General features: G+C 42.2%; 1 protein-coding gene across 2 annotated transcripts in view; it reads left to right on the forward strand.

Moving 5' to 3' along the window:
• The window catches only part of RHBDD1 (rhomboid domain containing 1), a 95,653-nt gene that overhangs the window by 21,976 nt on the left and 50,025 nt on the right, over positions 1-23,652 (forward strand). The window contains exons 1-3 of one of the 2 annotated variants that reach the window (XM_066599624.1): positions 3,674-3,731; positions 19,169-19,658; positions 22,757-22,889. In XM_066599624.1, coding sequence (XP_066455721.1) covers positions 19,226-19,658; positions 22,757-22,889 — 566 coding nt within the window. In that variant the 5' untranslated portion in view covers positions 3,674-3,731; positions 19,169-19,225. Of the gene's footprint in view, positions 1-3,673; positions 3,732-19,168; positions 19,659-22,756; positions 22,890-23,652 lie in introns of those variants that run through there. The other variant, XM_066599617.1, reaches the window with a different exon arrangement.

Genomic DNA, 23,652 nt, shown 5'->3' on the forward strand with positions numbered 1-23,652 from the left:
TCTCTCTCTCTCTCATCTCCCTGTCTCTCTCTCTCTCTCATCTCCCTGTCTCTCTCTCTCTCTCATCTCCCTGTCTCTCTCTCTCTCTCATCTCCCTGTCTCTCTCTCTCTCTCATCTCCCTGTCTCTCTCTCTCTCTCATCTCCCTGTCTCTCTCTCTCTCTCATCTCCCTGTCTCTCTCTCTCTCTCATCTCTCTGTCTCTCTCTCTCATCTCTCTGTCTCTCTCTCTCATCTCTCTGTCTCTCTCTCTCATCTCTCTGTCTCTCTCTCTCATCTCTCTGTCTCTCTCTCTCATCTCTCTGTCTCTCTCTCTCATCTCTCTGTCTCTCTCTCTCATCTCTCTGTCTCTCTCTCTCATCTCCCTGTCTCTCTCTCTCTCTCATCTCCCTGTCTCTCTCTCTCATCTCTCTTTCTCTCTCTCTCTCTCATCTCTCTGTCTCTCTCTCTCTCTCATCTCTCTGTCTCTCTCTCTCTCTCTCATCTCTCTGTCTCTCTCTCTCTCTCATCTCTCTGTCTCTCATCTCTCTCTCTCTCTCTCTCATCTCTCTGTCTCTCTCTCTCTCATCTCCCTGTCTCTCTCTCATCTCCCTGTCTCTCTCTCTCTCTCTCTCATCTCCCTGTCTCTCTCTCTCTCTCTCTCTCATCTCTCTGTCTCTCTCTCTCTCTCTCTCATCTCCCTGTCTGTCTCTCTCTCTCTCTCTCATCTCCCTGTCTCTCTCTCTCTCTCTCTCATCTCCGTCTCTCTCTCTCTCTCTCTCTCTCTCTCTCTCATCTCCGTCTCTCTCTCTCTCTCATCTCCCTGTCTCTCTCTCTCTCATCTCCCTGTCTCTCTCTCTCATCTCCCTGTCTCTCTCTCTCTCATCTCCCTGTCTCTCTCTCTCTCATCTCCCTGTCTCTCTCTCTCTCATCTCCCTGTCTCTCTCTCTCTCATCTCCCTGTCTCTCTCTCTCTCTCATCTCTCTGTCTCTCTCTCTCTCTCTGTCTCTCTCTCTGTCATCTCTCTGTCTCTCTCTCTCTCTCATCTCTCTGTCTCTCTCTCTCTCTCATCTCTCTGTCTCTCTCTCTCTCTCATCTCTCTGTCTCTCTCTCTCTCTCATCTCTCTGTCTCTCTCTCTCTCTCATCTCCCTGTCTCTCTCTCTCTCTCATCTCCCTGTCTCTCTCTCTCTCTCATCTCCCTGTCTCTCTCTCTCTCTCATCTCCCTGTCTCTCTCTCTCTCTCATCTCCCTGTCTCTCTCTCTCTCATCTCCCTGTCTCTCTCTCTCTCTCATCTCTCTGTCTCTCTCTCTCATCTCTCTGTCTCTCTCTCTCATCTCTCTGTCTCTCTCTCTCATCTCTCTGTCTCTCTCTCTCTCTCTCTCTCTCATCTCTCTCTCTCATCTCTCTCTCTCTCTCATCTCTCTCTCTCATCTCCCTGTCTCTCTCTCTCTCTCTCATCTCCCTGTCTCTCTCTCTCTCTCTCATCTCCCTGTCTCTCTCTCTCTCTCATCTCCGTCTCTCTCTCTCTCTCATCTCCCTGTCTCTCTCTCTCTCTCATCTCCCTGTCTCTCTCTCTCTCTCATCTCCCTGTCTCTCTCTCTCTCTCATCTCCCTGTCTCTCTCTCTCTCTCATCTCCCTGTCTCTCTCTCTCTCTCATCTCCCTGTCTCTCTCTCTCTCTCATCTCCCTGTCTCTCTCTCTCTCTCATCTCCCTGTCTCTCTCTCTCTCTCATCTCCCTGTCTCTCTCTCTCTCTCATCTCCCTGTCTCTCTCTCTCTCTCATCTCCCTGTCTCTCTCTCTCTCTCATCTCCCTGTCTCTCTCTCTCTCTCATCTCCCTGTCTCTCTCTCTCTCTCATCTCCCTGTCTCTCTCTCTCTCTCATCTCCCTGTCTCTCTCTCTCTCTCATCTCCCTGTCTCTCTCTCTCTCTCATCTCCCTGTCTCTCTCTCTCTCTCATCTCCCTGTCTCTCTCTCTCTCTCATCTCCCTGTCTCTCTCTCTCTCTCATCTCCCTGTCTCTCTCTCTCATCTCCCTGTCTCTCTCTCTCATCTCCCTGTCTCTCTCTCTCTCTCATCTCCCTGTCTCTCTCTCTCTCTCATCTCCCTGTCTCTCTCTCTCTCTCATCTCCCTGTCTCTCTCTCTCTCTCATCTCCCTGTCTCTCTCTCTCTCTCATCTCCCTGTCTCTCTCTCTCTCTCATCTCCCTGTCTCTCTCTCTCTCTCATCTCCCTGTCTCTCTCTCTCTCTCATCTCCCTGTCTCTCTCTCTCTCTCATCTCCCTGTCTCTCTCCCTGTCTCTCTCTCTCTCTCATCTCCCTGTCTCTCTCTCTCATCTCCCTGTCTCTCTCTCTCTCTCATCTCCCTGTCTCTCTCTCTCTCTCATCTCCCTGTCTCTCTCTCTCTCTCTCATCTCCCTGTCTCTCTCTCTCTCTCTCATCTCCCTGTCTCTCTCTCTCTCTCATCTCCCTGTCTCTCTCTCTCTCATCTCCCTGTCTCTCTCTCTCTGATCTCTCTCTCTCATCTCCCTGTCTCTCTCTCTCTCTCTCATCTCTCTCTCTCATCTCCCTGTCTCTCTCTCTCTCTCTCATCTCCCTGTCTCTCTCTCTCTCTCTCTCTCTCATCTCCCTGTCTCTCTCTCTCTCTCTCTCTCTCTCATCTCCCTGTCTCTCTCTCTCTCTCTCTCATCTCCCTGTCTCTCTCTCTCTCTCTCTCTCTCTCATCTCCCTGTCTCTCTCTATCTCTCTCTCTCATCTCCCTGTCTCTCTCTCTCTCTCATCTCCCTGTCTCTCTCTCTCATCTCCCTGTCTGTCTCTCTCTCTCATCTCCCTGTCTCTCTCTCTCTCTCATCTCCCTGTCTCTCTCTCTCTCTCTCTCATCTCCCTGTCTCTCTCTCTCTCATCTCCGTCTCTCTCTCTCTCTCTCATCTCCCTGTCTCTCTCTCTCTCTCTCATCTCCCTGTCTCTCTCTCTCATCTCCCTGTCTCTCTCTCTCATCTCCCTGTCTCTCTCTCTCTCTCTCATCTCCCTGTCTCTCTCTCTCTCTCTCTGTCTCTCTCTCTCTCTCTCTCATCTCTCTGTCTCTCTCTCTCTCTCATCTCCCTGTCTCTCTCTCTCTCTCTCTCTGTCTCTCTGTCTCTCTCTCTCTCTCATCTCTGTCTGTCTCTCTCTCTCGTCTCTCTGTCTCTCTCTCTCTCTCGTCTCTCTGTCTGAGCTCGCTCTCGTCTCTCTGTCTGAGCTCGCTCTCGTCTCTCTGTCTGAGCTCGCTCTCGTCTCTCTGTCTGAGCTCGCTCTCGTCTCTCTGTCTCAGCTTGCTCTCGTCTCTCTGTCTCTCTCTCTATCAGCCCTGACTGACTCGCCACTAATTCTCTAACTTCACGAAGTCGTACAAATGTGAAATTTGGCAGGAGCATTCTTTAGGTCGTAAATAGCAAAAGTAAAGGGGTCACAATTCGATTATTCAGTGCAAAAGTATTAGCACCCCTGTGTAATTAACCTAATCTAATTCTCTAACTTCCCGATGTCGTACAAACTTGAAATTTGGCACGACTATTCTTTTGGTCCTAAATAGGAAAAGTAAAGTGGTCACAACTTCATTATTTAATGCTAAGTGCAAAAGTAAGTAACCTCCTATGTAATGTAACTGATAACACATATCTGTACCTCACAAACGTGAAATCTGTACAATTGTTCCTTAGATCGTAAATAGGAAAAGTAAAGGGATCGCAACTTGCTTATTCAAGTCTAAGTGCAAAAGTAAGTGACCCTCTGTTTGTACCTAATCTAATTCTCTAACTTCCCGGTGTCATACAAACTTGAAATTTTGCAAAATCGTTCTTTAGGTTCTAAATAGAAAAAATAAAGGGGTCATAACTTGATCATTAAATTCTAAGCTCAAAAGTAAGTTATCCCCTATGTAATGTAACTAATAACACACATCTGTAGCGCACAAACCTGAAATTTGCTACAACCTTTTTGTACATCGTAAATAGGAAAATTAAAGGGGTTGCAACTTCAATATTCAATTCTAAGCGTGAAAAACACTGCGAAAATCCATGATACACAAGATAGTTCTTTAGTCAGAAAGCATGAAGCCTAGGAAAAAGATTTGTATACTGAGGAGAATCTACCCCACCTCTATGTGTATATACTGAGGAAAATATAATGGAGGAGAACATAATTGACTTCTAAGTGTATATACCGAGGAGAATCTACCTCAGCTTCCATGTGTATATATGTAGGAAAATATAATGGAGGAGAATATAATTGACTTCTAAGTGTATATACTGAGGAGAATCTACCTTCGCTTCTATGTGTATATACTGAGGAACATATAATGGAGGAGAATATAATTGACTTCTAAGTGTATATACTGAGAAGAATCTACCTAATCTTCAAGTGTATATACTGAGGAGAACATAACTGACCTCTGTGTATATACTGAAGAGAATATAACTGACCTCTGTGTATATACTGAGGAGAATATAACTGACCTCTGTGTATATACTGAGGAGAATATAACTGACCTCTGTGTATATACTGAGGAGAATATAACTGACCTCTGTGTATATACTGAGGAGAATATAACTGACCTCTGTGTATATACTGAGGAGAATATAACTGACCTCTGTGTATATACTGAGGAGAATATAACTGACCTCTGTGTATATACTGAGGAGAATATAACTGACCTCTGTGTATATACTGAGGAGAATATAACTGAACTCTGTGTATATACTGAGGAGAATATAACTGACCTCTGTGTATATACTGAGGAGAATATAACTGACCTCTGTGTATATACTGAGGAGAATATAACTGACCTCTGTGTATATACTGAGGAGAATATAACTGACCTCTGTGTATATACTGAGGAGAATATAACTGACCTCTGTGTATATACTGAGGAGAATATAACTGACCTCTGTGTATATACTGAGGAGAATATAACTGACCTCTGTGTATATACTGAGGAGAATATAACTGACCTCTGTGTATATACTGAGGAGAATATAACTGACCTCTGTGTATATACTGAGGAGAATATAACTGACCTCTGTGTATATACTGAGGAGAATATAACTGACCTCTGTGTATATACTGAGGAGAATATAACTGACCTCTGTGTATATACTGAGGAGAATATAACTGACCTCTGTGTATATACTGAGGAGACTATAACTGACCTCTGTGTATATACTGAGGAGAATATAACTGACCTCTGTGTATATACTGAGGAGAATATAACTGACCTCCGTGTATATACTGAGGAGAATATAACTGACCTCCGTGTATATACTGAGGAGAATATAACTGACCTCCTTGTATATACTGAGGAGAATATAACTGACCTCCTTGTATATACTGAGGAGAATATAACTGACCTCTGTGTATATACTGAGGAGAATATAACTGACCTCTGTGTATATACTGAGGAGAATATAACTGACCTCTGTGTATATACTGAGGAGAATATAACTGACCTCTGTGTATATACTGAGGAGAATATAACTGACCTCTGTGTATATACTGAGGAGAATATAACTGACCTCTGTGTATATACTGAGGAGAATATAACTGACCTCTGTGTATATACTGAGGAGAATATAACTGACCTCTTTGTACACTACCGTTCAAAAGTTTGGGGTCACCCAAACAATTTTGTGTTTTCCATGAAAAGTCACACTTATTCACCACCATGCATTGTGAAATGAATAGAAAATAGAGTCAAGACATTGACAAGGTTAGAAATAATGATTTGTATTTGAAATAACATTGTTTTTACATCAAACTTTGCTTTCGTCAAAGAATCCTCCTTTTGCAGCAATTACAGCATTGCACACCTTTGACATTCTAGCTGTTAATTTGTTGAGGTAAGATTGTGAAATTGCACCCCACGCTTCTAGAAGCATCTCCCACAAGTTGGATTGGTTGGATGGGCACTTCTGGCGTACCATACGGTCAAGCTGCTCCCACAACAGCTCAATGGGGTTCAGATCTGGTGACTGCGCTGGCCACTCCATTACCGATAGAATACCAGCTGCCTGCTTCTGCTGTAAATAGTTCTTGCACAATTTGGAGGTGTGTTTAGGGTCATTGTCCTGTTGTAGGATGAAATTGGTTCCAATCAAGCGCTGTCCACTGGGTATGGCATGGCGTTGCAAAATGGAGTGATAGCCTTCCTTATTCAGAATCCCTTTTACCCTGTGCAAATCTCCCACCTTACCAGCACCAAAGCAACCCCAGACCATCACATTACCTCCACCATGCTTAACAGATGGCGTCAGGCATTCTTCCAGCATCTTTTCATTTGTTCTGCGTCTCACAAACGTTCTTCTTTGTGATCCAAACACCTCAAACTTGGATTCATCCGTCCACAACACTTTTTTCCAGTCTTCCTCTGTCCAATGTCTGTGTTCTTTTGCCCATCTTAATCTTTTTCTTTTATTGGCCAGTCTCAGATATGGCTTTTTCTTTGCCACTCTGCCCTGAAGCCCAAAATCCCGCAGCCGCCTCTTCACTGTAGATGTTGACACTGGTGTTTTGCGGGTACTATTTAATGAAGATGCCAGTTGGGTACCTGTGAGGCGTCTGTTTCTCAAACTAGAGACTCTAATGTGCTTATCTTCTTGCTTAGTTGTGCAACGCGGCCTCCCACTTCTTTTTCTACTCTGGTTAGAGCCTGTTTGTGCTGTCCTCTGAAGGGAGTAGTACACACCGTTGTAGGAAATCTTCAATTTCTTAGCAATTTCTCGCATGGAATAGCCTTCATTTCTAAGAACAAGAATAGACTGTCGAGTTTCAGATGAAAGTTCTCTTTTTCTGGCCATTTTGAGCGTTTAATTGACCCCACAAATGTGATGCTCCAGAAACTCAATCTGCTCACAGGAAGGTCAGTTTTGTAGCTTCTGTAACGAGCTAGACTGTTTTCAGATGTGTGAACATGATTGCACAAGGGTTTTCTAATCATCAATTAGCCTTCTGAGCCAATGAGCAAACACATTGTACCATTAGAACACTGGAGTGATAGTTGCTGGAAATGGGCCTCTATTCACCTTTGTAGATTTTGCACAAAAAAACAGGCATTTGCAGCTAGAATAGTCATTTACCACATTAGCAATGTATAGAGTGCATTTGTTTAAAGTTAGGACTAGTTTAAAGTTATCTTCATTGAAAAGTACAGTGCTTTTCCTTCAAAAATAAGGACATTTCAATGTGACCCCAAACTTTTGAACGGTAGTGTATATACTGAGGAGAATATAACTGACCTCTGTGTATATACTGAGGAGAATATAACTGACCTCTGTGTATATACTGAGGAGAATATAACTGACCTCTGTGTATATACTGAGGAGAATATAACTGACCTCTGTGTATATACTGAGGAGAATATAACTGACCTCTGTGTATATACTGAGGAGAATATAACTGACCTCTGTGTATATACTGAGGAGAATATAACTGACCTCTGTGTATATACTGAGGAGAATATAACTGACCTCTGTGTATATACTGAGGAGAATATAACTGACCTCTGTGTATATACTGAGGAGAATATAACTGACCTCTGTGTATATACTGAGGAGAATATAACTGACCTCTGTGTATATACTGAGGAGAATATAACTGACCTCTGTGTATATACTGAGGAGAATATAACTGACCTCTGTGTATATACTGAGGAGAATATAACTGACCTCTGTGTATATACTGAGGAGAATATAACTGACCTCTGTGTATATACTGAGGAGAATATAACTGACCTCTGTATATATACTGAGGAGAATATAACTGACCTCTGTGTATATACTGAGGAGAATATAACTGACCTCTGTGTATATACTGAGGAGAATATAACTGACCTCTGTGTATATACTGAGGAGACTATAACTGACCTCTGTGTATATACTGAGGAGACTATAACTGACCTCTGTGTATATACTGAGGAGACTATAACTGACCTCTGTGTATATACTGAGGAGACTATAACTGACCTCTGTGTATATACTGAGGAGACTATAACTGACCTCTGTGTATGTACTGAGGAGACTATAACTGACCTCTGTGTATGTACTGAGGAGACTATAACTGACCTCTGTGTATGTACTGAGGAGACTATAACTGACCTCTGTGTATGTACTGAGGAGACTATAACTGACCTCTGTGTATATACTGAGGAGAATCTACCTTAGCTTCTATGTGTATATACTGAGGAAAATATAATGGAGGAGAATATAATTGACTTCTAAGTGTATATACTGAGAAGAATCTACCTAATCTTCAAGTGTATATACTGAGGAGAACATAACTGACCTCTGTGTATATACTGAAGAGAATATAACTGACCTCTGTGTATATACTGAGGAGAATATAACTGACCTCTGTGTATATACTGAGGAGAATATAACTGACCTCTGTGTATATACTGAGGAGAATATAACTGACCTCTGTGTATATACTGAGGAGAATATAACTGACCTCTGTGTATATACTGAGGAGAATATAACTGACCTCTGTGTATATACTGAGGAGAATATAACTGACCTCTGTGTATATACTGAGGAGAATATAACTGACCTCTGTGTATATACTGAGGAGAATATAACTGAACTCTGTGTATATACTGAGGAGAATATAACTGAACTCTGTGTATATACTGAGGAGAATATAACTGACCTCTGTGTATATACTGAGGAGAATATAACTGACCTCTGTGTATATACTGAGGAGAATATAACTGACCTCTGTGTATATACTGAGGAGAATATAACTGACCTCTGTGTATATACTGAGGAGAATATAACTGACCTCTGTGTATATACTGAGGAGAATATAACTGACCTCTGTGTATATACTGAGGAGAATATAACTGACCTCTGTGTATATACTGAGGAGAATATAACTGACCTCTGTGTATATACTGAGGAGAATATAACTGACCTCTGTGTATATACTGAGGAGAATATAACTGACCTCTGTGTATATACTGAGGAGAATATAACTGACCTCTGTGTATATACTGAGGAGAATATAACTGACCTCTGTGTATATACTGAGGAGAATATAACTGACCTCTGTGTATATACTGAGGAGAATATAACTGACCTCTGTGTATATACTGAGGAGAATATAACTGACCTCTGTGTATATACTGAGGAGAATATAACTGACCTCTGTGTATATACTGAGGAGAATATAACTGACCTCTGTGTATATACTGAGGAGAATATAACTGACCTCTGTGTATATACTGAGGAGAATATAACTGACCTCTGTGTATATACTGAGGAGAATATAACTGACCTCTATGTATATACTGAGGAGAATATAACTGACCTCTGTGTATATACTGAGGAGAATATAACTGACCTCTGTGTATATACTGAGGAGAATATAACTGACCTCTGTGTATATACTGAGGAGACTATAACTGACCTCTGTGTATATACTGAGGAGACTATAACTGACCTCTGTGTATATACTGAGGAGACTATAACTGACCTCTGTGTATATACTGAGGAGACTATAACTGACCTCTGTGTATATACTGAGGAGACTATAACTGACCTCTGTGTATATACTGAGGAGACTATAACTGACCTCTGTGTATATACTGAGGAGACTATAACTGACCTCTGTGTATATACTGAGGAGACTATAACTGACCTCTGTGTATATACTGAGGAGACTATAACTGACCTCTGTGTATATACTGAGGAGACTATAACTGACCTCTGTGTATATACTGAGGAGACTATAACTGACCTCTGTGTATGTACTGAGGAGACTATAACTGACCTCTGTGTATGTACTGAGGAGACTATAACTGACCTCTGTGTATGTACTGAGGAGACTATAACTGACCTCTGTGTATGTACTGAGGAGACTATAACTGACCTCTGTGTATGTACTGAGGAGACTATAACTGACCTCTGTGTATGTACTGAGGAGACTATAACTGACCTCTGTGTTTGTACTGAGGAGACTATAACTGACCTCTGTGTTTGTACTGAGGAGACTATAACTGACCTCTGTGTATGTACTGAGGAGACTATAACTGACCTCTGTGTATGTACTGAGGAGACTATAACTGACCTCTGTGTATGTACTGAGGAGACTATAACTGACCTCTGTGTATGTGCTGAGGAGACTATAACTGACCTCTGTGTATGTGCTGAGGAGACTATAACTGACCTCTGTGTATGTGCTGAGGAGAATATAACTGACCTCTGTGTATGTGCTGAGGAGACTATAACTGACCTCTGTGTATGTGCTGAGGAGACTATAACTGACCTCTGTGTATGTACTGAGGAGAATATAACTGACCTCTGTGTATAAACTGAGGAGACTATAACTGACCTCTGTGTATACACTAAAAGGCTATAAAGTACGTAAGGAAACGGCCATGAACTGCAGGGATGGAGCATGCCTTTAAGACTAAGAAGGGGTTGCAACCTCCAGTCTGGGAGTACATTTGGATATAGAGGGGCGTTACCTTTAAGGGTAAAAAGTGAGTAGAGTGGCAGGGGTGGCTCATTCTGCAGTGGGACATATTTATACATAGTTATTAGAGATGAGCGAACACCAAAATGTTCGGGTGTTCGTTATTCGGAACGAACTTCCCGTGATGCTCGAGGGTTCGTTTCGAACAACGAACCCCATTGAAGTCAATGGGCGACCAGAACATTTTTGTATTTCGCCGATGCTCGCTAAGGTTTTCATGTGTGAAAATCTGGGCAATTCAGGAAAATGATGGGAATGACACAGTGACGGATAGGGCAGGCGAGGGGCTACATGGTGGGCTGCATCTCAAGTTCACAGGTCCCACTATTAAGCCACAATAGCGGCAAGAGTGCCCCCCCCCCCACTGTCAGCATAAAGATCGTTCTCCTCTGCCACAGCTGTAACAGCTGTAGCAGAGAAGAACGATGTTTGCCCATTGAATTCAATGGAGCCAGCAATACAGCAGGTTCCACTGAATGCAATGGGCTGCCCGCGATCGCAGGATGAATGGTCGGAAAGGGGTTAAATATATAACCCCTTTCCTGCAATTCATCCAGAAATGTGTTACACTAAAAATATATACCGGCGTATAAGGCGACCGGGCGTATAAGACGACCCCCCAACTGTCACCTTATACGCCGGTAATACAGTCGAGCAAAGAATAAAAAGCATTACTCACTTTTTCAGATGATCTGCGGCGCTCCTGCAGGCTGTCGCTCCTTCCTGGTTCCCAGCAGACTATTCCTTTCTCCACGAAAGGCTTTAAATCCCTGCCTCCAGAAACACAGCCAATCACAGCCAATGACAATGATGTCATTGAATGGCTGTGATTGGCTGTGTTTCTGGAGGCGGGGATTTCAAGCCAATCACAGCCATTCAATGACATCATTGTCATTGGCTGTGATTGGCTGTGTTTCTGGAGGCGGGGATTTCAAGCCTTTCGTGCAGAAAGGAATACTCTGCCGTGGATTAGGAGGGAGCGACAGCCTGCAGGAGCGCCGCAGATCATCTGAAAAAGTGAGTAATGCTTTTTATTCTTTGCTCCACTGTATTACCGGCGTATAAGGTGACAGTTGGGGGGTCGTCTTATACGCCCGGTCGCCTTATACGCCGGTATATATTTTTAGTGTAACACATTTCTGGATGAATTGCAGGAAAGGGGTTATATATTTAACCCCTTTCCGACCATTCATCCTGCGATCGCCGGCAGCCCATTGCATTCAGTGGAACATGCTGTATTGCTGGCTCCATTGAATTCAATGGGCAAACATCGTTCTTCTCTGCTACAGCTGTTACAGCTGTGCCAGAGAAGAAGGATTTCTCTTCTATATGTTCTCAATGGGGTCAGCGCTGCTGCCGCCGGCCCCATTGAGCGCATATAGAGAAGATTTATGGCCCTAAGAAGGACCGTTGGGGTTCTTGACACCTAAAATACTCCTAACACTCTCCCTATAGCAGCTCCAACACGATAGCACTTTCCCTAAACTCATGTCAGAATGCATCCATAGCGAGCCGCGGGAGGGGCAGATTTCAATACTCGGGTGACACCTTATCTCCCCAGCCACTCAGAGCAGGGGGGTGGTATAGGGCTTAAACGTTGCAGGGGGAAGTTGTAATGCCTTCCCTGTCTTTATATTGGCCAAAAAAAAGCGCTAACGTCTCAGGGAAGAAAGTTAAATTAACCAGAACACCGCATGGTGTTCGTTACGAATAACGAACATCCCGAACACCCTAATATTCGCACGAATATCAAGCTCGGACGAACGCGTTCGCTCATCTCTAATAGTTATGTGAATGTCCCTTAACCGTCTTTTTTCCAGGGTAAATAATGTCAATTTTGTTATCCTATCTGGGTATTCCAGTCCTCCCATTCTGTTTATTAATTTAGTTGCCCTTCTTTGAACCCCCTCCAGCATTGTAACATCTTTCCTGAGCACCGGTGACCAGAATTGTACGCAGTATTCCATGTGAGGTCTGACAAGTGCCTTATATAGTGGAAGAATAATGTTCTCATCCTTCGCCCCTATACCTCTTTTAATACACCCCAAGACTTTATTTGCTTTTGCAGCAGCTGACTGGCATTGGTTACTTCAGTTTAGTCTACAGTCCACTAGTACCCGCAGGTCTTTTTCCATTTCACTTTTCCCTAGCAGTACCCCATTTAGTGTATATTGGTGACATCCGTTTCTCCTGCCCTTGTGCATGACCTTACATTTATCAACATTGAACTTCATTTGCCATTTTTCTACCCAAGCCCCCAGCTTATCTAGGTCTGTTTGCAGCCTCACATTGTCCTCCGTTGTATTAATTGTCTTGTATAATTTTATATCGTCTGCAAATATTGATATTTTACTATGCAGTCCCTCTATAAGGTCATTGATAAATATGTTGAACAGAATGGGGCCTAATACTGAACCCTGTGGCACCCCACTAGCAACGGTGGCCCAATCAGAGTACGAACCATTTATTACCACCCTCTGCTTTCTATCTCTGAGCCAGTTCTGAACCCAGATACGCACGTTTTCGCCCAATCCGAGCTGTCTCGTTTTATATATCAGCCTGTTATGCGGCACGGTGTCAAATGCTTTAGAGAAATTCAGATATATACAATCAATAGACTCTCCCAGGTCCAGCCTAGAACTTACTTCATCGAAGAAGCTGATCAAATTGGTTTGACATGATCGACCCCCTCATGAACCCATGCTGATGAGGAGTTATGCCATTGTTTTCCTTGAGGTATTCTATGATGGCGTCTCTCAGAAACCCCTCAAATATTTTTCCAATTATTGAAGTGAGACTTGCCGGTCTGTAAACCCCTTTATGTATATTGGAGCCACATTGGCAATGCGCCAGTCCAGCGGTTCAACCCCGGTCTCAATGGTGTCCATAAATATAAGAAATGGCAGTCTAGCTATCACGTCACTTAGTTCCCTTAGAACCCTTGGGTGTATTTCATCTGGGCCTGGCGATTTATCGATTTTTAATCCCCTTTAACCAGTTCTGCACTTCCTCTTGTGTTAGGCATGCAATATTTAGTGGGGGGTTCATTTTATTCCCTTGCATCTCGTGTGGCATTTCATTCTCATTCATGAATATACTAGAAAAAAAAACTATTTAATAGATTTGCCTTCCCCCTATTGTCTTCTATAGTTTCTTCTGCATTATTTGTTAGCGAGCCACTGCTTTTAGTGCAAATCCTTTTACTATTTATATAATTGAAGAATAGTTTAGGGTTATTTTTGCTTTCTTTAGCAGTCAGTCTCTCTGCTTCCTCCTTAGCAATTTTGATCTTTTCTTTACCTGATTTTGTTTTTTTACCTGTATGATTTTAGCGCTTCTTCGCTGCCTTCTTGTTTTAGTAGTTTAAACGCTTTCTTTTTTTCATTTATTGCCCCCTTACAGTCTTGTCAAGCCACACTGGTTTCCTTTACTTGTAGTTCTTTTGTTTTTAAAGGGTATAAACAGCTCACATGAGGTCATTAGGATGTTTTTAAACTTCTCATATTTGACGTCTGTACTGTTATTTTTGAGAACATTATCCCAATTAATTTTACCAATCAAATTTTGCTTTACTAAAGTTTTAGGTTTTTTTGTCGCTTCATGATAAGGCTTCTTGTTAAATGACAGCTGGAAATTAATTATATTGTGGTCACTATTTTCCAAGTGTCCCTGCACCTGCACCCCCGTGATTCTGTCCAGTTTGTTAGTGGTAAGTCCAGAGTGGCCCTCCTTCTAGTTGGCTCCCACACAAGTTGCCTAAGGTAGTTATCTTTAATTGTTCACAAGAACTTATCACCCTTGTGAGAGTATATTGCGATTTAACACCTCTTCGATTTGCCTTAACGATAAGATTTCAGTTTTTTCTGTTGCTTTTGGTGCCCTATAGAAAACCCCTATCAGGATTTTGTTTAGTTTTTTTCTCCTTTTATTTCTACCCACAGAGATTTCACGTATTCAACTCCTGCAGCTATATCTTTTCGTAGCTTCAACATTAAGTAGGATTTAAAGGGGTTTTGTCATTAAAAAACTTATCTAAACGCCTAGGAAGGAATTGTAATCTATTTCAGAGACAGCTGGCATGAGCAATCTCTGTGACGTAACGTACATTGGCAGACTGCCATCCTAATGTACGTAACCTCACAGGAAGGAGCAGAATCAGGCAAGTGGAGGTGAAGTGAGCCCCGACTGCAGGAGACAGGAGAAGATAAGGGAGGTGAAGATCTGGTAAGTAGACTGATGGGGGAGCAATAGATAAGTAGAGCATTTTTTTTTTAGTGACAGAACCCCTTTAACATACAGACATACTCCTACTCCTTTCTGCTTTCCGCGGTCTCTTCTGAAGAGATTGTAACCCTGTAAAGTCACCGCCCAATCGCAATGATCATCAAGCCATGTTTCCGTTATTTCTACTATATTGTAATCAGACTTCTTGCATTCGTTGACCTATAATTTATACGGTTGTTGTTTTTCTTTCTATTTTTTTTGCTACGTAATGTACTATTAGCACTTTGTCAGTTCTAACTGTACTAACCCCACACCTGCTCGAACCTGTTTTCCATTTCTTGGTCCCAGGTCGCTATCTACACTATCTACCCCCGTTTCCCCCCCCCCCCCCCCCAGTCCCTAGTTTAAACACTCCTTTAGCCTTCTAGCCATATTCTCCCCCAGGCACAGCTGCACCCTCCCCATTGAGATGCAGCCCGTCCCTGCGGTAAAGCCTGTAGCCAACAGCAAAGTCAGGCCAGTTCTTCAGGAACCCAAATCCCTCCTTCTTACAACAACTCCGGAGCCACTTGTTCACCTTCCTAAGATTTTGCTACCTTTCTAATGTAGCTTGGGGTGCAGGTAGTATTTCCAAGAAAACTACCTTGGAGGTCCTCACCCTAAGCTTGGATCCTAGGCCCCTGAAATCGTTTTTGAGGCCCTCCATTGATCTCTAATTTGTTCATTGGTGCCAATGTGCACCATGACTGCTGAATCCTCACCAGCCCCATCCAGTAATCTGTCAATCCAATCTGCGATGTGTCGAACTCTAGCGCCAGGAAGACAACACGCTGTTTGACGATCCCGGTCTTTGTGACAGATTGCCCTATCTATCCCCCTTATAATTGAATCCCCCACCAATAGGACCTGTCTAAGCTGCCCTGCGCTCCCCGTCCCCATCTCACTGCAGCAGTCATCTTCCCAGCATTCAGAGGGCATGTCGTGCTGCAGTGGCACTGGCTCTGTAATGGTATCCCCCTCATCTGCCAACTTTGCAAACTTGTTGGGTTGTGCCAGTTCAGGACTAGCCTCCCTAGTTCTCTTCGCTCTACCCCTCCTTCTATCTGTCACCCAGCTAGCTGCCTGCTTCCCCTGCTCTTCCGTACTACCATCCGCCCCTGCCTCAACCCTAGCGAGTGCCTGCTCATTGAGCAGTTGGGTCACATACTGATATGACCTCTTTACCAGCATTTGCTGTGAACTATTAAATGCCAATAATTAGAGTCATAATAACCTTCTCCGTCACTACAGCCTGGAAAAAAAAAAATCACGGATGCACTTATTTTTTTCCCATGGGTACTGGAGAAGAGTGCCCTATTTTTTATGGACTGTCCAATCCTTGCTGGACAGATGCTCCCGCTGATTCTGACTTACGACTTTTTCAGTGGTTTCACTTAAATCTGGTTTCTGTGAAATGGCAAATAGGCTTCTACTATCTAAATGTGTACTAAGAAGGTCACTGTTGAATTGATGTGTGGATCACTCAAAATTTTTGGTAACAAGCAGCTACCTTTTTAGAATTTTTTTTATTTTTTTTTAATTTCACAAATGAAACCTTCATGTTACCTTGATTTTTAACACCACCGTATTGAAGAGTACGGTTGTCTCGGTTTTTTTTTATGCTTTTCTTAATAATAATTAATATGAATTAAACTCTGTTCAGCACATTTGCAGAAAACTACAACTTGACCTGGAAAGCAAGGCCTCGTAGAGCTACATCGATTTAAAAATGATATAGTTATTAAAATATATGGTGAGGCAAAAACTAAAAGAAATTTTGATCCTTAGAGGGGGTTATCCAGGTTAGTAAAAAAAAAGATCTGCTTTGTTCAGAAACAGGGCCAAGTCTGTCCGTGGGCTGTGTTTCGTATTGTAACTCGGTAAAAGTTATTTAAGTGCCTGGGTATGAGCCTATTGGAGCAAAACAAATTTTTTTACATTTCTTTTTCTAGTCTTGTACAACCATTTTAGGCCAAAATTGCCTCCTTCTCTAAACCATTTACCCTCCTACAGTATAGTGTGGAGAAACATTGGGCAAAAAGATGGAGCAACCCTGGTGAAAAGAATATAGTATAAAAAAGGGAGGTATGAACCTGAATCACTGTTGTATTAAATGTGTAGAATGATGAAATGATGAAATGTAGAAGAGAAAGAGAAGACAAAACAAGAGGGTGCGTGTGTGTGTGTGTGTGTGTGTGTGTGTATATATATATATGTATGTGTATATATATATTTGTGTGTGTGGATATATATTATGATATGATATCAGTTTATTGTTTAAACCAGCATGTATTCGTGTTTCGAGGTGTTGGAACCTCTTCCTCAGTATTTGCTGGTGTTGTGCATCTTTTTCGGCATGCTGATTTTAGCAATAAACTGAGATCTTTTTGGCTAATATACCTCTCTCAACTTATTTTCTTTATGTGAAAAGTTTACGCCAGCATCACCCTCTAGAAGATATGTGTGTGTGTATATGTATGTGTATATAATATATATTATACCCTCTTCTTATTTTTTCTTCTCCTCCTACATTATAGAACAAGCCCTATTCCTCTGTTCATTAGCTTTTAATGAACAGATCTTGTCCTACTTTAAAGGGGTTGTCCCGCGGCAGCAAGTGGGTCTATACACTTCTGTATGGCCATATTAATGCACTTTGTAATGTACATTGTGCATTAATTATGAGCCATACAGAAGTTATAAAAAGTTTTTTACTTACCTGCTCCGTTGCTAGCGTCCTCGTTCCCATGGAGCCGACTAATTTTCGCCCTCCGATGGCCAAATTAGCCGCGCTTGCGCAGTCCGGGTCTTCTGCTCTCTTCAATGGAGCCGCTCGTGCAGAATGCCGGCTCCGTGTAGCTCCGCCCCGTCACGTGCCGATTCCAGCCAATCAGGAGGCTGGAATCGGCAATGGACCGCACAGAAGAGCTGCGGTCCACGGAGGAAGCAGACCCCGGCGGCCATCTTCAGCAGGTAAGTATGAAGACGCCGGACCGCCGGGATTCAGGTAAGCGCTGAGCGGTTTGTTTTTTTAACCCCTGCATCGGGGTTGTCTCGCGCCGAACGGGGGGGGGGGGGTTAAAAAAAAAAAAAAAAAACCCGTTTCGGCGCGGGACAACCCCTTTAAATGACTGTTGCTCTAGTTCTGTGAGAGCTATCAAAATGCTAAGATTATTGGCTTCAAAATGATATCAAAAGGAAATCAGTGGCACTTACAGACCCAGAACTACAGCCCTTGGAATTGGGGTCAGGAATACTGAATTTATAGCTATCAGTTTTCAGTCAGTATGCAAAGCAAGATGGGGAGAATCAGGGAGCAAAGAAAATCTGTGACTCTCCTGTATAGCTCCATATCCCAGTCCTGTGGCATGAATTTTCATTCATGTTATCTCACACACTCGCACATCAATCGGAAAGCATATTTGCTCTCTGATTGTCACACAGGAGGGTCTTTTTCACAGAAAGGGACTGCAATGATGAGGACTTGCTGATCACTCCTCTTCAGAAATGTCAAAATAAAAGCTGTAGTCCTGGAACATGGTGAGAGAGCCTTTTTTTTTAAACTAAAAGAGTGGTGTGCAAAAGTAGTGAAACAGAATAAAGCCTCTATAAATTTGGTGTTGTCATAATTTTACTGACCTGTAGAAAAAGGTTGAAGGAGCTTTTCCACAACATACAACCACTCTATCCTTCCTGGTTGCTGCTGACCAGGACCTTTTATAGTCAGTGACTGGCTGCATAGTGGTTGTGAAATAATTTTAATTTGTGAGAAAACCACTTTAACATATATCCCTTTAAAAAGCCCTTTAACATATTTATACTACATGGGGAATGACATAAGAATAAATCCCCCAAATAATGGTGAAATCGCTTTTATTTTCATTGCCCCTAGCAAAAAAGGAAAAAAATGTAATAAAAGTTATTCAAATCATTATATGTATCCAGAATCAGTTCCTATAAAAACTAGAACTCGTCCCACAAAATACAAGGTGTCATACGGCTACATTGATGAAAAAATAAAAAAGTTTTGACCACTGGAACACAAAAGGGAATATGATTTACTGGTTCTTTAGGCTAAAATTAGTTATGTCACTGAGGGGATGAAAAAACACTTAAGGCGACGGACGTCTGTGCCAACTATAATTTACATGAGATATAATTTCAAAATCTACAATAAAAAAAAAGTGCCAATTTCGGGACACAAAAAGTGATGGTTAAGGGATTAATTCTCGAAGGACATCCCTTATGTTCAGATTTGTAGTTTATTTGGGATAATTCTTCAAATGCTCTAGACTGGGGTAGAAAAAAATGTCACTTTTTGTCAGATTTGCCATTTTTAGTTTTTTTTTTTACGTGTTTTTTTTTTTTTTAGACCATCTTACCTTATTTACCTTATGTAAACCATTTTATCACCTTTTGTGTTTCAGATCAGCAAGTCCCGGGGAGATCCATTTTTCTTTGTTTAACCTGACTGAAGCTTCACCATGCAGAGAAGGCGAAGAGGATTAGACTTGGGGCTTGGATTCTTATTTTTCAATATTTATCAATTTGGGCTGGACAATATCCCGCCTGTGACGCTGACAGTGCTTGGATTGAATGTCTATCTTTTTTTAAAGCCTCTAAAGCCTTTGGAATATTGTTGCATTAGTGTAAATGAAGTCTATTACGAAAGAGACTGGGAACGCTTCCTCTTGGCACCATTTCACCATGTTGATGACTGGCACCTGTACTTTAACATGCTGTCTCTGATATGGAAGGGCTCCACGCTAGAGAGGAGGCTGGGAAGTGCTCTGTTTGCAAAAATAATTGTGGTCTTCTCTCTGCTGACCGATGTGGTTTATGTTCTCCTGGAATTTTTGCTATCGGAGATCACCCATGACGAATATTACATGATTCAATGCGCTGTGGGATTCTCTGGTATATAGTCCATATAGCTATGTATATATACACCATTGTCTGTATATTTCGAACTAGAAGACACACCGCACTATAGGACATAACAAGGTTTTAGACAAAAAAACAAGAAAAAAAAGTACATTTTATGCTAATTAAAACTTCTCTGGTGCTCTAAGGAAGTGGAGGAGTAAAAGGGGTATTCCTATCTCGGGAACAACATTCCGATATGCTGCAAATATAAAAGTAAAACACACGCCCATTATATGCCCGTTTGAAAAATTCCCCCTTCTTGCGAAAGGCTGTAGTCTTTCAATTTGTCTACCGCTTGTTGCTATGGCAATCGACTACCTCCTCTCTCTGGAGTGGAGATGGCCAGCAGCTGCGCACCTCTAACTCCTTATGCAATGCTATGTTGGGTATACAGATACTGTTGGGTTCATAAGCACCTTTTATGAAATGGTCTTTCTAAGCAGACCTGCAATATATGCTAATAGGGGGCTTAGTAGTGGGATCTTTCACGCTGGCAATAATGTGGTACGGCCACAGAAAATTTAAACTATAACTTTTGAAATTAAGTAGGTTGTGGCACTGACCGAGTGCCAAGGCGGAAGATACCCCATGCCCTTCAGAACATCGGTGTGGAAGTTTAAAAAAAAAGTAGCAGTTGCGACTGTCTGAAGGTAGCTGTCAGGTGGCCTGTCAGTATGAATATGGGCTGTGAGCAGAAAAAGTGCCACTTTGGGAGTCTACTTGGGAATTAGGCTTTGGGGGATGAGAGGGGCCATACGAACATCTAGTATTGGGTATATATCCCTTGAAATGCTTCTGGTGGAGAGTTCAGAAGGTGGAAACTTGGCTGAGTGTTCATAAGGCTAACTTTGGGCTATGACGCATGTACTTTTTAGCACAGTTTATTCTTGTTAAAAAGTGTATCTTTTTGTCCAAAAATATAGTATACTCTATATGTTCTTTTATTAATACTGATGAAAATCTATATACAGTATCATGTTTCACAACTCCACAAGGTGTTAACTTCAAAAGGGTTTGTGATCCGGGGATAATTCTGAATGCCAGATTGGAGTCAGGAAGGAATTTTTTCCCCCTAAATGGGGAAAATTGGCTTGTACCTCATTGGGGGGTAGTAGGCTGAACTGGATGGACACGTGTCTTTTTTTTTTCAGCCTTACATACTATGACATCATCAATACAGGGTTCTAAATGTTCTGTGTAAAAGACAACAAAGTGTCATCATGTTTTTCCATCCAGTACTGGGCAACAGCAACCATCTTCCCTAGTGAGACTAATGTGTTGGAAGTGCTGATGACGTGCCATCGCTGTTTTGACGCTTTTTAACAATTACTGTGAAACATTTCACATTTTAGGCCAATGGTGATTGACTTTCCATTTCATTAAACTTTAGAGTTGAGCGAACATACTCTGCCGAGCATCACGCCGTGTTCCACCCCGCCCCAGTTTTTGGCTCCTCCCCGCTGTGATGTGCCTGTTTAGGCCCCGCCGCAATGCAGCGCGCGAGAGAGAGAGACGAACCAAGAAGAAAAAAAAGCTCGGCACCCGGCGTCCCACATACAAAACTGCTCGAGTCTCCCATTGTAGCCAATGGGGTTCGTTACTCGAGTAGAGCTCTCGAATTTTACGAAAAGCTCGACTCTAATAACGCGGACCCGAGCATTTGGGTGCTCGCTCATCTCTATTAAACTTCCTTTGTTCTATCTTGTGCACTACATATAAAATTTTAGTGTAGATTTATAAATTTATAGTAGTAAAGGTAGACGGGATAAAATTAGTCTAGACTGCAGAAACTGCGCCAAATTTGTCAGAATCACATAAACATAATATATTTGGCGCAGCTAACTAGACACGTTAAACACCTTTCCTTAGGCCAAATCATGACTGGTGTACTTTACACCAGTATTTTGTGCCAAAAAACATGGTGTACGCTGTTAATAAATTAGCGCCTTTGGAGATGTCATGTGTCAAAGACTTTCAATAGCCCATGCATGTCTGGCCCTTTCATTCTTTTCCCTATGGTTTCTTATAGAGTTAGTTTATGCTCTGTGGCATCACTGTTGTTGCCAGATGACCTCCCAACCCGGTTAGTGAAACACTGCCTGCAACATTTCACTGTCCAGCTATGGATGCCAAACAGATGCACAACATTTCCATGAGTTATGTCCAGCTGAGGCAACTGATAGATGCGAACACCTCACTGAAAAGGGCCATACGTAAGCTCTGTTCATGTCCATGGCCTCCATTAAACAAACTATATATATACGGATGCCTCGAATGGATGATGATACATGATGTTATAGCGAGCTTTCGGACATTACAGGGTCCTTCCTCAGGCAATAATCGAACAAATCTAAAGCTGTATTTAATAAATACACATGCTCACATGGGAGGGCAGGAACATGATAAACCTAATTTGCACTAGATAAATACCAGAAACAGAGAGTAAGAGGGCACAGACATGTTTGGATCAATAGTATTTAGATAAATAGCAGGGAGGGATGACCATAACAGTAAATAATTAGTCCAGTCACAAGGAATGTGAAATCTCTACTTCAGATCTGCAAACAAGTACGATGTGATGGGAATCATGTGTATTCCTTAAATACGTCTTTAGATTTGTTCCGTTAATGCCTGAGGAAGGACCCTGTGAGGTCCAAAAGCTCACTATAGCATGATGTATTGTTGTTACCCATTAAAAGGTATCATACCTACAAGATTACTTGGTTTCTCTTGCTGAGAACAATCACATTTTAATATGGCTATTGCACATTGATAAGGCTTCTATGCCGATTTTCATATGTCCTAGTTCTGTCGCGTTTTTGGCTCCAAATATTTTTTTGCAGTCATAGCATTGTCTGAATGGTGGACCTCCGTCCATATAACATTGTGATTCTCTGCGTCTTGCTGGGTACTGATATATTAACTGACCGTGTATCAGTCATTGGGGCCTTTTTCAGTCATATGCTGTAAAGTTGACCCAGTTTTTGGTGATGGGTGACCACACCCTAATTCTAACTTTTTATATATTTTAAAGTGATATATAGTGTATTTTTTAAAATTACTAATAATTATTTTTTGCTTACTTCTAGGGGTTCTGTTTGCCTTAAAAGTTCTTATTAATCACTATTATCCTGGATGGTCCATCATCATATTTGACATCCAAGTTCCTAATAAGTATGCTTGCTGGGCTGAGCTGGTGCTTATCTACCTCCTAATACCTAAGTAAGTTACTGCATGATATTACTTCTCTTCTTTTTGCAATCTATTAGTGCACTAGAGGTGAAGCTGTAGGGATAAACTACTCACAAGGGGAGTTGGAAAGTCTGTAGGGGCAGGAAGCCGTATTGTGAAACTTTTGCACCCGGACCTAGGAACCTTAAGGGGCCCATCAGGCCACTATTCTCCATATAGGGAGCCCAATACTATGAATAAAGCGTTATAATTGGAGGCCCTGTTGCAGATTTTGCATGGGGGCCCAGAAGCTTCAAGTTACGCCTTTGCTGCCACCTATTTCTTTCTGCCATTGTTTAAGAGTGGGGATTCATTTACTAGTTTTCTATATACCCCTTCCTCACTGTAAGGCTCTTTTTGATACAGTGCCACATCCGTTGTACGGCTGACACCACCGGGGCCCGATATGACCTAAATCTCCAACGGAGGCTCTGACACAGATGGAAGCATAGCCTTGTTCTGCATTTGCTTACACGTAGCAGAAATCACAACTGCTGTAATGCTCTCCTTCTGAAGTTTAATGTAAACTCTAGTCACATAGTATAAACTAGTAGAAAGCTTTTAAAATGCTTCTCGGCAAACAACATTCCTATTAAGTTTGTCCTACTGTGGGGCCATGGAAACGTAGCCCGGTTCCAGACGCTTCTGGAAGCTGAATAAAAGAGAATCCTTGTTGACCATAACAACCAATCAGAGCACAGCTCTCATTTTACCTCAGAGTATAAGAAATGAAAGCTGTGCTGTGATTGGTTGC

The sequence above is a fragment of the Eleutherodactylus coqui genome, chromosome 1 (genome assembly GCF_035609145.1).
Source record: "Eleutherodactylus coqui strain aEleCoq1 chromosome 1, aEleCoq1.hap1, whole genome shotgun sequence".
NCBI classification, from domain to species: Eukaryota; Metazoa; Chordata; class Amphibia; order Anura; family Eleutherodactylidae; genus Eleutherodactylus; species Eleutherodactylus coqui.